The sequence below is a fragment of the Seriola lalandi genome, unplaced genomic scaffold (genome assembly GCF_002814215.2).
Source record: "Seriola lalandi dorsalis isolate HSWRI2012SDOR001 ecotype SW California unplaced genomic scaffold, Sedor1 jcf7180002054654, whole genome shotgun sequence".
In the NCBI taxonomy this organism is placed as follows: domain Eukaryota; kingdom Metazoa; phylum Chordata; class Actinopteri; order Carangiformes; family Carangidae; genus Seriola; species Seriola lalandi.
Genome location: NW_019525207.1, coordinates 526,461 through 542,851, shown reverse-complemented (window position 1 = coordinate 542,851; position 16,391 = coordinate 526,461). Strand labels below are relative to the sequence as shown.

The 16,391-nt window shown below is 41.4% G+C and overlaps 2 protein-coding genes across 2 annotated transcripts; both read right to left on the bottom strand.

Moving 5' to 3' along the window:
• Positions 1-1,113: 1,113 nt before the first annotated feature.
• On the bottom strand, positions 1,114-5,284 carry sid4 (secreted immunoglobulin domain 4). Its single transcript, XM_023420561.2, has 8 exons — positions 5,126-5,284; positions 4,223-4,369; positions 4,002-4,136; positions 2,647-2,819; positions 2,334-2,520; positions 2,067-2,246; positions 1,709-1,975; positions 1,114-1,600 (listed from the first exon to the last, which is right to left on the bottom strand). The coding sequence occupies exons 1-8, from the start codon at positions 5,172-5,174 to the stop codon at positions 1,596-1,598; spliced, it is 1,143 nt and encodes a 380-aa protein (XP_023276329.1). The 5' UTR covers positions 5,175-5,284; the 3' UTR covers positions 1,114-1,595.
• A 1,508-nt stretch (positions 5,285-6,792) lies between these two features.
• LOC111665582 (pre-B-cell leukemia transcription factor 1-like) lies at positions 6,793-14,938 on the bottom strand. Its single transcript, XM_023420639.2, has 8 exons — positions 14,731-14,938; positions 14,091-14,164; positions 9,348-9,592; positions 8,864-9,054; positions 8,598-8,733; positions 8,273-8,429; positions 7,832-7,863; positions 6,793-7,342 (listed from the first exon to the last, which is right to left on the bottom strand). The coding sequence occupies exons 1-8, from the start codon at positions 14,913-14,915 to the stop codon at positions 7,253-7,255; spliced, it is 1,110 nt and encodes a 369-aa protein (XP_023276407.1). The 5' UTR covers positions 14,916-14,938; the 3' UTR covers positions 6,793-7,252.
• Between the last annotated feature and the right edge of the window lie 1,453 nt (positions 14,939-16,391).

The window sequence follows — 16,391 nt, the reverse complement described above, 5'->3', positions numbered from 1 at the left end:
GGAAAACAATAGCTTGTTTGACTGTGCACTGCATCTGTCCCTCCAGTTGTTAAGGGCGTGAGGGCTCAGATTGCTTTTCTTTGGCCTGAAGACAACATATTTGCTTTAAAGCTACATATTGCCACCATGTGGTTAAAGCGATGCTCAGATTTGACATCAGTTGTACATTGTTTCATATGTAAAGGCATTCACATTGCACAATGACGGCAAACTTTAAACATAAAGGGACTGTATGAAAATTACTAGGTTGGGGAGGGGTAGGGGTGCTTCAAAAAGCAAAGCCCCCCCACAGCATTATGTGCACAGTTAAAGTTTCCCTCCAGACATGTTTGAAACTATGTAAAAATAACATGCTGTGATTAATATTTTATTTTTACGTACAACAAAAACCGGGTGAAAAGTGGCTGGAGTCGCATCTATGTTTACTTCCTTATTGAGAAATTCTGGATCAGGCCTCATGCACCGCCCACCACCACTGCTTGTCCAAGGTTGACAGGTGAAAGAGCAGTGAGTAACCAGATAGTTAGTGCAGGAAACATCGGAGAGACTCAGCTACATGTTCGAGCCTCAGTCAGACCCAGACTCAGATGTGGAGTTTGCTGTGCACCAAAATCGGTGACTAGCAGACGTATCGAATGGTCAGAGTAGTTAGCATCGTTTCTTAGCTTGTAACTGGCAGTGGCAGCAGACACAGAGTTGGTGGTTGTACTAATGCAAACTCTGGTTCTGGTACTGACAAGGTTGAAGGGATTGGCTCCTGAGGTTATATGACGTATGAATCCCTGGCTGTCTGAATCTGTTTTTATGAGACTGTCATTGGTTCACGGCAGTTCCAAGGTGGAAATACTCAATCATGGCGTCGACTGCTTATTTTGCTGATGAAAAAAAAACACCATATGGACATGTTAACAAGATGAGGACATGATGTCTATCCTGTGCACAAAGTTTATCTTTTTGGTATAAATATTTAGATTTAACTCTTTATGTAACTATTAACTATATTGAAAGGGAAGGAAGTACAAGGACATACAGCAACCTCCCACACTGCAGACTCCCCTCCCCCACTAATAACTTTTGTACAGTCCCTAATTTGGACACACTGTAAACAACAACTTTGTAAAATATTTTCATCTTTATTGAGTTTGTAATTTAATGGCATAATAAAGGCTTCTTTTTTTTAGTAAATCGGGTTTTTGTTTGTTTTGTGCCCTCCTTTCAGTTTTGAAAGTGCAACAGTGTAAATTCAGCAGATGACATGAAGGGAGGAAAAGACAGGGTGCAGAGGCATTCCAGCAGAAGAAACAACTCCCACACACACTGCAGGAGTTTCACAGAAAAGCTTTCCAAAGGCAGATATGAGACAGGAGCACCAATAGCAACAGTGTCAATTTTCTATAAAAGTACAAAATTAACCCCATATGCACAATAATACCAAACATTTAAACTGCATTGATATCTTTTTCCTTCATACATATATATGAATCTATTAAATATAATCTCTGTTTTCAGTATTAACCATGATGGATCCAGGCTTGCAGAAATTGTAAGCGCTGCATAGATGGTTTGTCAATCAGACACAGTGTGACCACATTGGATTAAGCTGTAAAAGAAAAAAAAAATCAAAGATGGAGAAGAGACTAGATTAGAGAATAAAAGAAAGAGATCAGTTATTTTGATGGACTTTAAACTAGCCAAGTATGAAGCTCACCTTTTATGATGACTTTGGCCAGTGCCTCACTGGAGCCGATGTGGTTGGTGGTAACACATTTGTATGTTCCACTGTCACCCAGTTTAACGTGGGCTATCAGCAGCCTTCCATCCTTTGTGGTCTCTGCCCCTGCAGGCAGGCTCCCCCTGCCCACCCGACTCCACACGAACTGGATGGGATGAGAGCCGTGGGCGAGGCACTGCAGGCGCAGGGAGTCACCGGGCTGCAGTCTCACCTGGTCAGGCAGGCAGGTGGCATATGGAGGAGCTGTATGAAGGAAAGACAATGACTCTTAACCTGTACAGTGACAAAGAATATGGACGTGCGTTATCAGTGCTACTGTCTTTTGTCCACTCACTCTCCACCTCCATCTGCGTGTACGCTTCACTGTAGCCGTGTATGTTGGTCGCATTACAGATGTATTGTCCCGAGTCTTGGCGCCCCACGCTGGTCAGCGTCAGAACACCGCCAACCAATGTGTGTTTCCATGGCAACGGTGCTCGGAGCTTGGACCAGGTGATGACAGGAGGAGGGGAACCTGTAGGGAAAGAGGGAAAGCAAGGACAAAATGAAAACGAGAAGTGAGAGCAGAACTGGGACATATTCAAACATGATGATATCTTACCACTGGCCCGACACTCCATTGTGACTACATGTCCCTCCACCACTGTCATTTCGGTGTTGCTCACTACAGCCACTGGTGCTCCGGCCCCCCCCTCAACAATGATTTCAACTTTGACCTCTGTCACCCCTTCGTTGTTCACAGCCTGGCAAATATATACTCCTGAGTCCTCTGGACGCACTGCAGCCCACTGAGGAAAGAGATGACAATTATGATGTTATATTTATTCAATTAAAAATGAAGAAAGAAAGAAAGAAAGAAAGAAAGAAAGAAAGAAATTATTAAAGTATTGCTTAAGCACGCGTCCATAATTCACCTTTATGGTGTTGACATCGTTTGTTTCCGCGGTAACTAGCTGCAGAGTGGAGCCTTGGCGTTTCCATGTCAGTGTGGGGTGTGGCCTGCCTGTGGCGCGACACTCCACTGACACAGGGACACCCATCCTCACCCGCAGGGGCCCTGCTGGTGTCAGCCGCACTTTAGGAGCATCTGAGAAGGGGACACAGGGACATGACTGATACATTAAACCTGCAGGTGCAGCAGAAAGAAGTTGTAAACACAACACTGACATTTCATGACCTTTTAAATTGATATTATGAACTTGTTAGCAAGTAGCTGCTTATTTACACACCCATTTGGAGCTGTGTTTCTGGACACCTGGCAAATGTAAATCTAATATTCACTCTCTTTTAGTTCTGCTTTGGTCTCTACCAACTCCTCAGGAAAATATCTTTTAGCTTTTTAGCTGCTAAATGCTCCACTTAGTTTCATCATGTAGTCTCTAATGGTGTCAGCCTGCTGTTTGGTGCTGAGCAGGTAGTGTACAATGAGTTTTTAGAGATTTATTGCAGCAGAAAAAGACGCTATGAAAGCAATGAGAGCCAAAACAATAAAGTTACACTATGTTGAAACTCACCATGAGGCTCCATAAAGCCTCAGGAAGCTCCAAATTTGGGTGATAATTCTCTGTAGGTTCATCACTACCAGATACTCCTTCACATTGTTTTCACATGGTCACACTCACACAGGTGATATACAGGTGAAAAGAACAGTAAACAGTAAATTCAAAACAACTGTTCTAAAATAATACCTGATGCATTTACACACACACTCAGTGCAGTAAATGCGTCAGGGGCCCACAGCTGGAGGTGGGGTCTGGAGGTCTTTGTCCATCGGTCAAAAGTCCATGTTAGTTTTAGTCATATTTCGTCAACCTCATCCTTTTTATTTTGAGTCAGTTTTCAGTCGACTAAAACTCTGAACAACACTTGACATTTCAGCTTTTTAGTTATCAGAAGATTATTTAATGAAAGGTTGAACATTTTAGTCTAGTCCAAGAATTTTTTCCGTCTTGTATTGCTGTGCTAGACTTTATTATGTTCATGCACTACCACTGAAATACATTTGTAAAGAAAATATTTTTTAAAATAAAATAATTATTATTAATAATTACCGGTATTTATTGTTATTAAATTATTATTTAAAATAAATCTAAAAATATAAACTGAAAAAAAAACCTAAACTGAAGTTGAAAGTCTAATAGAAAATGACTATTTTTCTACTTTTGATAAAAGGGAGCCCCGATGAAATAATCTTTCAGGGACCCCAGAGTTTATAGCTTTGCCACTGCACACACACAGGTGGAGATCTGAAATGTGAAGACAAGCTCACGTTTGACATTCAGCACAGCTGTGGCAGTGCTGCGGCCTGCAGAGTTGGCTCCCACACAGCGGTACTGGCCCTGGTTACCAGGTCGGGTGTTAGCAACCGTCAGCACAGAGCCATCAGGACCGAGCTTTGCATTGTCTGCAGGAAAAACAGAATTCAGTTAAACTTCACAGGTGGTGATAATGTGAGAGCAATGCTTATGCTTACATGTTATTACTCCTGACCTGGTAATGCTTGGTTGTTGGCTCTCTTCCACTCCAGTTGGACTGGCTGTGCACCTCTGCCCACTTGGCACCTAAAGCTGACAGACTCCCCTTGGCGCACAGTAGCAGTCCGAGGCTCCACTGAGACCACGGGAGCCTGGCCAGCCACTGCACAGAAAGATGAGGACTGGTAATACCACACACACACACACGTACAATGCAAGTCTGTGAACCTTTAGACAGGCCTGGGTAAAATACAGTGTAAACAAACGCCACCCCAAAGCAAACAACCTGAGCAAATAGACAGATTGAACAAAAGTGCTATTTGATGACAAAGCAAAAAAAGAAAAATGTACAAAAAAACAGCTAAGTTCTCTCAAAGAAAGACATTCCTCTCTGACATGACATGTTAAAGAGGAATATTAAAATATTTTCACTTTGATAAAAAACCTTTATATCACTATGTCAAAGGCTGGTTTATTCAAGTGACAAAACTGGTGACCATGCAGATTGTTTTCATTTGATTTGCCCAGATTTCAAGTTTTCTACTTCGTTTGTGGATTAAAAATTACATTTTAAAAAATATACAATAATGTGTCTCTCCAGAAATGTCGCCATTATTCTAGATAATCCAGAAAACGCAAAAGGGACTGAAAGGGACTAAATTTTTAAAATAGAAAGTGGTTCCAATAAAAGCTGTTGACAGGGAGGAATGTGGGTTATCCAGAGTAATGGAGAAACACAGCTGTTGAAGTTTTTCTGTTGTGTGAGCACCAGTTTGTGTAAAGTACATAAATGATACACATCTCTACAGACATTAAGCAGCTTAACAGAAAAACTGTCGAGATATAAGACACATCTGCTTAAAGCAGCCATGTTGCAGCAGATGTTTCTCTGCTGTTAAAATTAAATCAGATTCATTACCTGAACATAACAGAGAACACAGGATCAGAGCCCCAGGTGATAAATCCATGATGAGCAGAGAACAATCCCACTTTCCCCACAGTGTGCAACCTCTCTGTCTCTCTCTGACTGCCTCTGTCTCTTTTACATACAATCACTTTCGACCTTTAACCCCTGGTTTACCATTACCCCTTCCCTTATTCAAACACCGTCTACAAGTACCAGTCACGTATGAAGCGTTTCACTGCAGCATTGTGTTTTTGCAAAGAAAGAATTATACATTTTTGAGCTAATAATTGTTTGTTTACAAAATCTGAACTTGTCTGGTGTGCCTGACTGTTATCCAGAGAGCAGGCTAAATGCTAACAAATATCTCATGTCTCTGATATTACAGTGTACAGAAGTTATAGGACACATGCTGATGAAAAGTACAAAAGCTGGACTTTAAATTGGAATTGGAATTTAAATCATTTTTGATTTTGATTTGATTTTGATTGCAGTACACAGGGACATTGATTTCATCACTGAAGTCTTCAGAGTATTATTTCGCTTTCCAAGAAAATGATCTGACTCCAGCCAAACACTCCATGTGTCTGTATTGACCACTGGGCATGCAGTGATAGCGGCTGGTGAAAAAGGAATTCAAAGGACTGTCAAAGTACAAGTGTCCTTTTTTTTTTGTCTTGTTTTGATCACAGAATTTGAGATTTAAGCCGTGAGTGAATCAGCTGAAGCAAAGCTGGAGAATATTCTGAAATAATGCTTTTGAAAATGAAAAACAAACTGTAAAAAGACCAAAGCACCATCAGAAATCACTGAGAGGAACGTGATCTTGTGAACGTGATTTTTACTCACTGTCACTCTGTTAATACAATACATTTCTGGACAATGTAACATTACAGGTTTACCTAGAGCAGATATTATGACTTTTAAGGAGTGTGGTGTAATTTTAAATAATTAAATAATGGCCTTCTAAGACTCAGGATGTTATATAATTATAATTACATCATCATCCTATGTGTACATTGCATTGTCAAATCAAAATCACAATATATTGTATTAAGTACATTTGTAGTGATGTTTTTTAAGTAGCCCTTTTCATACTAAGAAGCCGTGACACTCACTGCATTCACAGATAAGGACAAACATGTATCTCAGCAGTTTTCTATAGAAGATAAATGCCATTCATTCATTCATTCATTCATCTGATTCAGATCTAACTTCATCAGCTAGATTTGAAGCCTCTTCTCTGTTTATTAGGAGTCAGGAATTGTTGACATTCACCACTGAGGATAAAACTAAATGAGCTAGAAAAAGAAAGAAGAGAAAACAGAGAAGAGAAAACAGCTGTTTGTGGAGTAAATGATATTTAGTGAACGTGGTTAGGCTGGAAAAACGAAAATATCCAGAAGCCAATTAGATGTGGTGACAGCGCTCAACACTGGAGGGAACACATGGTCTCACAGGTCATGTATGACCTGAAACTGGATATAACTATTAATACTGGCTTAGTAGTTCAGGTGTGCACATGTACACAACAAACTAGGCCTGGTCCCCTGGGTCTAAAGCCTCTTCAGTTTGGCTGCTTCAGAAGCATTTAAGAAATATATACCTGTTAATACGTAATATAGTATTTACAGAGTAAAGAGAAGGAAATATATCCCCAAACAACAGAGAATACAAAAATGTAATAAGTGACAATGTGTTTATTCATTGGTTTGGTTGTTGCGCTGCGCTTATACATTTTCTATCACAACATTTTTCTTATAAAAAATGTAAAAAAGGAATAAAAGAAAAAAAAGAAAAAGAAAAAAAGACTATCCTAATTCAACATCTAAACATGACTACATAGTCTACAACCCTTAATAGTGAAGCAGTATTTTTTTAGAAAAAAATTGTTGTCATCAGTGACCTATTTTTTAATGAGAATAAAAATGTGACGAGTAATTATGATGTATTATTATTTGTTTAAATGTGAAAGGGTGAAAAACTCGTAGAGAGAGGCAGAGGATAGGATCAGCACCAAAAAAACAATGTTTACAAAAGAGTTGGAGAGTCTGATTATGGCTCGGCTGGAGGTCAGCCTACAGTCGGAGTTTGTATTAGATCGAGGAGCAGGATGAGGAGTAGGGAGGGGACAGCACAACATCAGGTGGAGGTGACAGCACAACCTGCCTGGTGCTTGGGTGAGGGTAGGTGAGAGGAGGGATCATCACTGTCCTGCCAGCCACCAGCAACCTGCAGAGGACATTCAGAGTGGGACAGCATGTTAGCTGTAAAAGGAAAAATGTACCCTCACATTCACTGACGGTGTTAAAGTATACATCTGTCAAGTTCAGTGCATAATTTTAAATAAAAAAATATTAAAAGTTATTTTGTTGCATCCACTTTAATGCGTAATTAATCTGATTATTATGATTATATTTAAATTCTCCGCAACATTAACTAAAAATACACCAATTAGCAACTGGTGTAAATAACCTGCTCGCTTTTTAACAGAATTACATTTTAGTGTGAATGTTTCCTTTAATGCTCAACAACAATCTAGTGTTCAGGGTCAGTGGGTGATACAGTGCAGTATATAGTATTTAAAAGAACTACGTCGATAGGGTATAGACAAGGTGTCACATCGTACCACACGCAAATGCGGGGAAAGGCTGTTACCATGACTACTCAGCTGGGGAGTGTGTAACTATAGCAACAGTGTGTAACTATGTAGATACTCACATGGAGAAAGTGAGAAGATGGTTCCTCATAGGCTGGGTTTGGGTTAGCAGATTTTACACACACACACACACACACACACACACACACACACACACACACACACACACACACACACACACACGTTTTAATACCTAACAAACACTAAAACACAACCACAAACTCAACAGAAAGGGGCCCACATTCTGCTGGGGTGCTGCAAAGACACTCCTCCACAGATAATAACCAGGTTTATTATATTCCATATCCTGAATGTGATTAAAACCAGGAGAAGGCACAACAGAGACCAGTGTGGATGTAAAGGTGCTTAGTGACAGATTTCATGATGACATGAGTCAGACCAGGCAGAAAGTGCGACTAAGGTGCATGTGTGTGTGTGTGTGTGTGTGTGTGTGTGTGTGTGTGTGTGTGTGTGTGTGTGCGCATGTGTTCGTGTGTTTGCACCTGAGTTTGGTGTGGCTGAGGAGGTGGCTTGGCTAGTCTGTGAAGAAACACTAGCAGCGTCCACAGCGGTTTTCATGACATACAGATTAGCCTCCTCCTGGAACTTTAGGATGTTCTTCTTGTACCGAATCCTCTTGTTTCCGAACCAGTTGGCCACCTGAGACAGTTAGAGAGGTAAAAAAGAAAAAAGAAAGTAAATTACAAGCCAAGAGATTCATTGTGATTCATTACACTAAACCACGTCCAAGTATTAAATCTGTGCTTCATTCATTTCTTTATGTTCCAAAGTTTTCTTTTTTCCTCAGTGTGTTTTTGATGCCCTGACCTGAGAAACAGTGATGGAGCACTTCTTGGCCAGCTCCTCCTTGGCCTTCTCACTGGGGTAGGGGTTTGCCAGGTGGGAGTAAAAATATTCATTTAAAATCTCTATCGCCTGCTTGCTGAAGTTTCTCCGTTTCCGCCTGTCAGAAAAGTGTCGATTGCAACATGTAACTGTCAGAAAACAGCCAATACTCTTCTTCACCGGGTTGTAAATACACTTTGACACACACTGGAAGACTTAAGTTGAGAGGAGTCAGGAAGATAAACAACCTGGCATCCAGGAACCTGGAGCGGAGGATCATGACAGCTTCACATGTGCTCTGCTTTAACTGCATCTGGATAGCGCTGAACTTGCGGAGGATGATTTCCACCAGTCGCTCGTTCTCTTTGGGTGAGGTGGGTCGTGTGCGGGACTGTTCCCTCAGCAGGTTCGTCACATGGTTGGTGAATTCACTGCAGGCCTGCATGCGAGGAGGGGTGAGTAGATCAGGTGTGATGGCGAGACAGAAGGACAAAGAAAGGATTCAAACATACTCACACATGTGTTGTTGAGCCATTCACTGACCAAAATAATAAAAAACAAAAATACTATATTTAGAAAAAATGGTAGCTCAGTCATATGGTACATTGTAATTATTCTATAATTGTTACAATAAACAACTGTATTTTTTCCTAACTTAAAAGCTTTACTGAGAATTTTTGTCCTAAAGTTTCTGTAAAAACCTCTTCTAACTTTTTTGCCGACATATCAAACCTGTTCATATATCTCCAGCTCAGTGTGGTAGATCTGTCGTATCTGAGCAAGCTTCTCTCTGTAGTCTGCGTCTTCAAAGCATCCATCATCAGGCGATCCTCCAGCCGCTGCTGCAACAGCTGCTGCCGCTGCAGAGGCCCCGCCCCTCTCAGGACCCGCAACCCCCTCCGCTAACAGCATGTTGTCCAGTCGCATGATCTGAGGGTCTGGAGGCTCCTCTTCTTGGACGCCTCGGATACTCAGGGCTGTGGAGATGTAAAGAAACTGTCATGGCATCATCAGGTGTGATTTAATCCTTATTTTTTTGTTTTTTAAGGGGCCTTGATTGGCAATGAAAACATGTTTGGATATTCTACCTGGGTCATCCAGAGATCAAGTTTTATATGCTCAAAATTGCCACAAATTATTATCAATAGCACTGGGAAGAGAGTGAAACTCAACAAAAGACATTAAAGGGTGAAAAGAGCCGAGGGAAATGGGAAGCAGAATAATAACCTTGTATATTGTGCTTATGTAACACTGTAATGCTAATTCAGAAATCCTGCCTCAGGATGCACACTGCATGAGGATAAGTTTGTACAGCTACATGGCGTCAGTAAACACTATGCACACAACCCACTGGCATTCAGTCCAATTTTTAAGATGCTTCCAAAAATTCCTGTTGGTAAGTAGCATGTTTCAGTGTCTACAATATAAATGGATAAATAAGATATTTTTGCATAATAAGTAGCTTCTTTGCAGTTTTTATATCACTGTGATTAACTATTTTATTACACTTTGAAGGATAAATATAGTCATTGTGTCATGCTGTGTACCCACTTTGTGATGAAGAAATAAAAGGATCTCATGAATCAAACGTGATGTACTGTTTGTGGTTTGGTGTACAATGTTTTCTCTTTTCTTCACATTGGCATTTTTCACTCTGCACACCACAGCATACGGCATTACTTGTAGTACTTTTTGTGCAACGTACCGGCACAAACTAAGGGATTTGATGGAGTCTTTTCGAGCACAACTACAGTTTCTCTTTGCAACCAGCAGAGGGCACAGTAGCTCTCAGTACTTGAACCCACATACATTATTTCCACACTATATGTTCAGGTTTTTTTATTTTGGTCCTTCCTCCCATTTGTTTGCTCAAACACAAGGTAGAAAATGTATCATCTGCTAGGCACTCAAGAGACAAACTCCAGTTCTTAACCTCACATGCTTTAGACAGGTTTGGCCCAGTCTCTTCCAAGACAACACATAACAACGGCCACTTGATGATCTCTACATTAGAATGACCTACAAAGAAAGTAACACTGCTAGAACAACTCCTCACTGGTTCAGACACACAGTCTAAGCAGACAGCGTAGCTGAAGTTCAGGGAAATCTAGTTTAATAGGAAGAGCCAACAGCATAAACACTGGATGTTATAAGAAGGCTCCAGCACTGTTTTTGGGGGCGTGTTTGCTGTCGGCAGTAGTGGAGATCAAGTCTAAAGCAGCATCTGTTGGTCTGTTCACTGGGGCTACTGGAGTGAGAGAGGAGAGGACAGAGACAAGAAAAACACACTGACATGGGGCGAGGTTTAAGAAAAGAGAAACAGTAGCTGTTACTATGGTAGCGATGCCAGCTTTCCTTGGCATCCCTGAACCAAAAAAAGACACTCACACACACACACACACACACACACACACACACACACACACATAGCCATAATTAACGGCAGTTCTTAAGGAGTGACTAAAGATCCTGTGAAAAATGAGAGCTCATTTGAGAGGTCGTTAGTTTGCACTGTTATGCAAATTAGGAGGCAATTACAAGGTAGTTCCACGGATCGACTCACATTGATAATCCCATAACGAGGCCAATGACAGCTTCTGCATCTGGCTCACCTCTACAGTACACACACACACACACACACACACACACACACACACACACAGATATACACAGTTTTTACCCCTCTATAAGACAAGTATCAAGCGGTACTACTACAAGTGCACTGCACTGGATAACCTTGATGTTATTTCTGAGAATTTGAACACTGCTCCTAACCCAGGACAACATGGCAGATTAACATCATACTATAAAAGACAGCAACTCGCAGGCACAAACACACACACACACACAATCATGCCAGTACAGTCAACATAAATGTCCTGAATGTGCACATGTATAAGTGGCTCACATGGCTGCAGATTACAAAGAGGATCACCCTGTGTCTCGGAGGTATGGATAAAGAGGGGTCGTAGGGGGAGTTACAGTTTACAAAGACATGCTGCTCCATGTCTACACCCCCCTTTCCCTTCCTCTTTCAATTACACATCCCTACTTTCCAACATCCCAACCCCAAGAAAAAAAGGAGGTTGATCAATACAACCTGATATATGTGATAAAACAAGGTAAAAAGATGTTTTTTTACTTCATACTGCGTTGTTATTGTGTTACACTGAGAGATGTTTCTAATATGACTAAGAAGTCTGAGAAGACTTAACTTTTGAATATAACACACAATTCAACAGAACCATAAACTGCAGCCTCCAAAATGAACATGAAGCTGAATTAACACTCACGTAAAAACATTTAAACAAAACCTTCACATTGTGACGTTTAAAGAAGGTAGGATGTATTGTTGGACTATTGTATTGGACTGTTAGCAAGGTGTACCTAATAAACCGGCAACTGACTGTATAACAAAACAGTCGTGTGAGGAAAGTGAGGACAGCCACAGAGTGGGTAAGAGAGAGAGAATCACTGGTATTTGAAGGAGGTGAGGTCCTATTCATGTTAATTAATTCATAATTAGTTTGGGCCAGCCTACAAGACTGCCCCCACCGCCTGACACTGGGCAAACATTCACACAGACACTCGCACACAGTTTGAGCGGAGATGAGCAGTGGCAGAGTAAATCCAGCTTTGTGAGTTCAGTTGGGGCCGTTGGCGATGAACTGTCCCCCACTGAGAGTCTGTTTGTACTGACAGGACTCTGGGGTCTAGAGATAATCAACTGTTTGCCAAACCATGAAACACAACCATTAAAGCCTCCACGTCCAACTCATCCATCAATCTGTCCATCCCTGACCATATTCTTCTCACTAAATCTCTCCTTCTTTTTGTTTCTTTTCCCGTCCGCACCTCCCGTGTTTGCAGCGCTCTGTCTTTTGCCTCTGTCCTATTTTGTGGGGATGATAACGAATGGTGTGTTATATGGGGAATAACATGACGAAGGGGTATGGAAGGAGAGAAAAGAGGAGGAAACAGGACGACAGGGACATAGGCAGATATATCCAGATGAGGGGGTTGTGTTTGGGACTGCTGCAGTCATGTGACGTGTTACACCGATGAGTACGTACCGAGGACAAAGAAAAGGTAACAACAACTGCCCATCGCCTTTTTCACGCAAGTTATTCTCTTTACCATGAACAAGGCCACTTTATTTTCAGTCAATCCCTCATACAGTGTCCTGCTGCCATAAAAACTCAATTAAGCACAAAATGTGTGTTAATGCACCGCTGAAAATAGTCCCCAATAAATGCTCCGTTCACTTCTGTTGGAGTAACTTTTAGAGAAACCCAAAGAAACTAACCTAAGAAATTACACACCCTTTTTGAAAAATCAAACTATATATATATACGTGACCCATTTTTAAAGAATTACATCCTCAATAGGTGCAAATTGACTTGGAGCTGAATTCTGTAACTTCAAGCTGTGAGGGTGTGAAAAAGCTAGATGGTAGACAACAAGTTGTACTGGAAACGCTCTATACCTCCTGCTGCCAACCTCCGGCTTCCCCTGTGAAGTGAATGAAATGAGGCAATAATAACCTTCTGTGTAGTTCACACTTCCCTGTGCTTCGTGTGGAAGGAGCGCTCCACTCAAGAGTGAAGTAAAGTCCCTTTACTGTAAATTCAGAACCACTGCTGTGCATCAGTGGGGTGGGACTGAATGAGGATACCGAAGTCAAGACATAATATTTAGATCTTCTTAGCTATAAATCTTTGTATCAACCATCCCGACACCGCTCAGTTTATCCATGTAAATCACAAGAAATGAGAGCTACTTCAACATCACATCATCTTAACCTCCCAACATTAATCACCCAGATTCTCTGACGATCCTGTTGCTCCCATGAATTTCTCAGTCAAATGCGTCTGTTGTTATGACGCTCCTCCAGCAGTAGTGCTTCTAGCCTTTTCACCATCTGAGCATATGGAGGAGGTCATCATCAAAAATCACCAAGGCAGCCAGCAGAGGATGAGTTTTAGAAAAATCCCACCACACTCTGAAGGCGCGAGTGTGCGACACACTGAGCACAAGAGCAAGAGAGGGAGAAAGAGAGACAACGCATTAATAACAAGTCGCAAGAGGTGATAAGAAGGCTGGGAAAATGTAGCTGGACTAATATAAAATCTGCTTATCTGTCTCCGATCTCTCTCTCAGTCTCTGTTGCAGATGTGTCATCATACGACTCACTATCAAAGATATAAATGACAGTGAATTAAATCTTCAAAATATTATGAAATTAATATTACTTCCCCTTATCATTATATCACAATTCAACCTCATCTGATGAAATACTTATAATCCTGAAACAGGAAGTTCAACATAATGTATGAGCATGTAAACTCTGGGGTTAATCCCAACTACAATCATGACTGTACTGAAAGAACGTAACCTAATCAGCATGCAACCTTTTTTCTTCACTGGCTTATGTAAGAAATAAAACAAATAAAAAGTGACAAACGGACAACTTACCTGTCCTTTCTTTCATCTCACACAGGACACTGAAGAGGGCTGGTTTCATTCTGTGGTAGTTTAGAGCGTGTTTCCTTGTATGGAAATGAAAGGCAGGAAAACAGCGTGTTACATTATTTGGTAGATTTACAGACTACATGCTACAGACACTGTCATCCAACAACATTAGATCATGGAGACACAAAGCAAGTTAGTGCTGAACTGAGTGTGAAACCAGACCTGTTTAGGCCTTTGACTGAAAACAGGCCTGAGCACATGTCTGTCCAATTCACCTGAACTCTCTCACCTTAGTGAGGAAAGAGAGAAAGAGAGAACAGAAGAGAGGAGGAGAACAAACTCTGTGTCTATAGACATTTTGGGGTTAATAATCACTATTATGATAAACTGTGAATTTCAAGGTGCCTGTCCTGTAAAACATAAAACCTCTTCAGTTTGATATTCATTATCTGGCACTGGTTTCTGTTGGATTACAGGTGGCAGGTGTTTGTTTGTTGATCAGGTATGTGGAGTTAAAGTTGTTAGTGGTTAGTGGTCCTCAGCAGTATTGGGGTTGGGGGCTGTTTTTATAATATTATAGAGGGACACTGTGATGACATGTTCTGTCTTCTATCAGGCTCTGGTCTTGTGCCTCTGTTATTACCTGGCCTGGGCCTCGTCCAGCCTCTCCTCTGTGATGGCCATGATCTGCTGGAGGATGTCACCAATGTGCTGCTGCGGCTGGCCGAAGTTATGATGTTTCCTTATGTCGTCAGGATCACCTGCGTCCTCCTGAGACAGTCCAGTTACTCCAATATGAGCCGACATCAGGCGGACCTGGTCCTCCATACCTCCACTGTGGCTCTTATCCTAATGAAGAGGGACAGATGGGAGGAGGAGGTCTACAAAGGCCCTAACTCTCAGCACTTAGATTACTGAGAGGTTGAAAAGTTTTTCAAGAAAAAACAAAACAAAGTGTCAAAAGTGACAACATGTGATGCTTCAGCTGGACGGTTGTCTTCCCTCATAACAAAATAAAGAGCAGCAGTTTTACTAATCTGAAAAGGGGCAAAAACAACTCAACTATGGCTCTACAGACTGTGGTTCTTCTTTACCACGGGAGGGCACAATTCATCAAATATTACAGTGTGTGTCTGTTGTACTCAGGTCTGAAAAGACAAAACCAGGAGGCCTCCGAAGGGTTGGAAAAGCTTAAAGAGAAAATATAAGGTATTGTAGACGGTCACACAAGGAGAGAGGGTTTGATATGAGCAACAAACTAACTCATTCCTGCCCTACATGACACGGCCCTTTCCCAAACCGCAGTCTCTTAAATATTAAAGAGAACACTTTAATTAAGCCACAGCATTTCCTGGGCTGAATGTTGTTAAAAGGTTATTTATCTGTTGACCTGGAAGTCCCTCTGATGTCGCAGTCTCTGCCCGCTCCCCCTCCAGTCATGGGTCCCGTCCCTGCTCGGTCATTAAAAGTGTGAACCGACAGGGGAACCTACAAGGCGGTCTAGGAAAGGTCTCCCCGAGGAGCTTCCTCCATCAGGTTTGGTCCCAGTCTCACACGGCGGGGTTAGTGCTATAGGATGATGCTTATTCCTCTTTTATTTCCCCACACGGCTCTGGAGCAGTTTTGCTGCTCCACTCTTCCCAGACAAACACCACGGAGCAATGCTCTCCACCGTCTAGACACGCAACATGAATACAGGCAACTTCCGCTCAAACATTTCAAATTAATACACTAACATGTTTGATTTGACAGCAGAATTCAATGTAAAACGCCAAAACATACAAACGCTCCAGTCCGAAGACTAATAGAAAAATGCAGATATAAACGATATTTGTAATGTGCCTCGGTTTTTACAATTGCATTAGGCGCCAGTTCTGTGTCTGGATGTCTGAACCTTTATTTCTACTCATCAGCACCTGACAATGGCAGAATTATTACATTAGCATAATAATATCCATCAATCCAAATAAATTGCCTTTTCTGCACAGGGTCGTCCAAAGTTTGTGTCCCAGGAGACAACGGTAGAGAGGTATGGGTCTCAAACAGTCCAATTTTGGCATTGAAAATGACACGTTTTCATTGTCAAATTTTGTTTTCAATGCCAAAATTGAATGCCACTGTTCTAGACTCATAGAGAGACATGTATACTCTGGACAGCTCACCCACCAATTACAGTGCTGCATTAAACACACATCACCTGCATATCTGCCCTAATCCATTAGCTCTATTGTGAGACAAGAGATATGACTACTGCATGTCTACAGCAAAATGATTTTTACAGCATACCCATGTCAACTCACCTTG

Coding starts and splice junctions, on each gene's coding strand:
- sid4 (XM_023420561.2), bottom strand. CDS start 5,174: ATGGATTTATCACCTGGGGCTCTGATCCTGTGTTCTCTGTTATGTTCA. Junction 4,370..5,125: donor GTGTTCTCTGTTATGTTCAG/GTAATGAATCTG, acceptor CTTTCTGTGCAG/TGGCTGGCCAGGCTCCCGTG. Junction 1,976..2,066: donor CACGCAGATGGAGGTGGAGA/GTGAGTGGACAA, acceptor TCCTTCATACAG/CTCCTCCATATGCCACCTGC.
- LOC111665582 (XM_023420639.2), bottom strand. CDS start 14,915: ATGGAGGACCAGGTCCGCCTGATGTCGGCTCATATTGGAGTAACTGGA. Junction 9,055..9,347: donor AGCTGGAGATATATGAACAG/GTTTGATATGTC, acceptor CCTCGCATGCAG/GCCTGCAGTGAATTCACCAA. Junction 8,734..8,863: donor TCCAGGTTCCTGGATGCCAG/GTTGTTTATCTT, acceptor CTTTTCTGACAG/GCGGAAACGGAGAAACTTCA.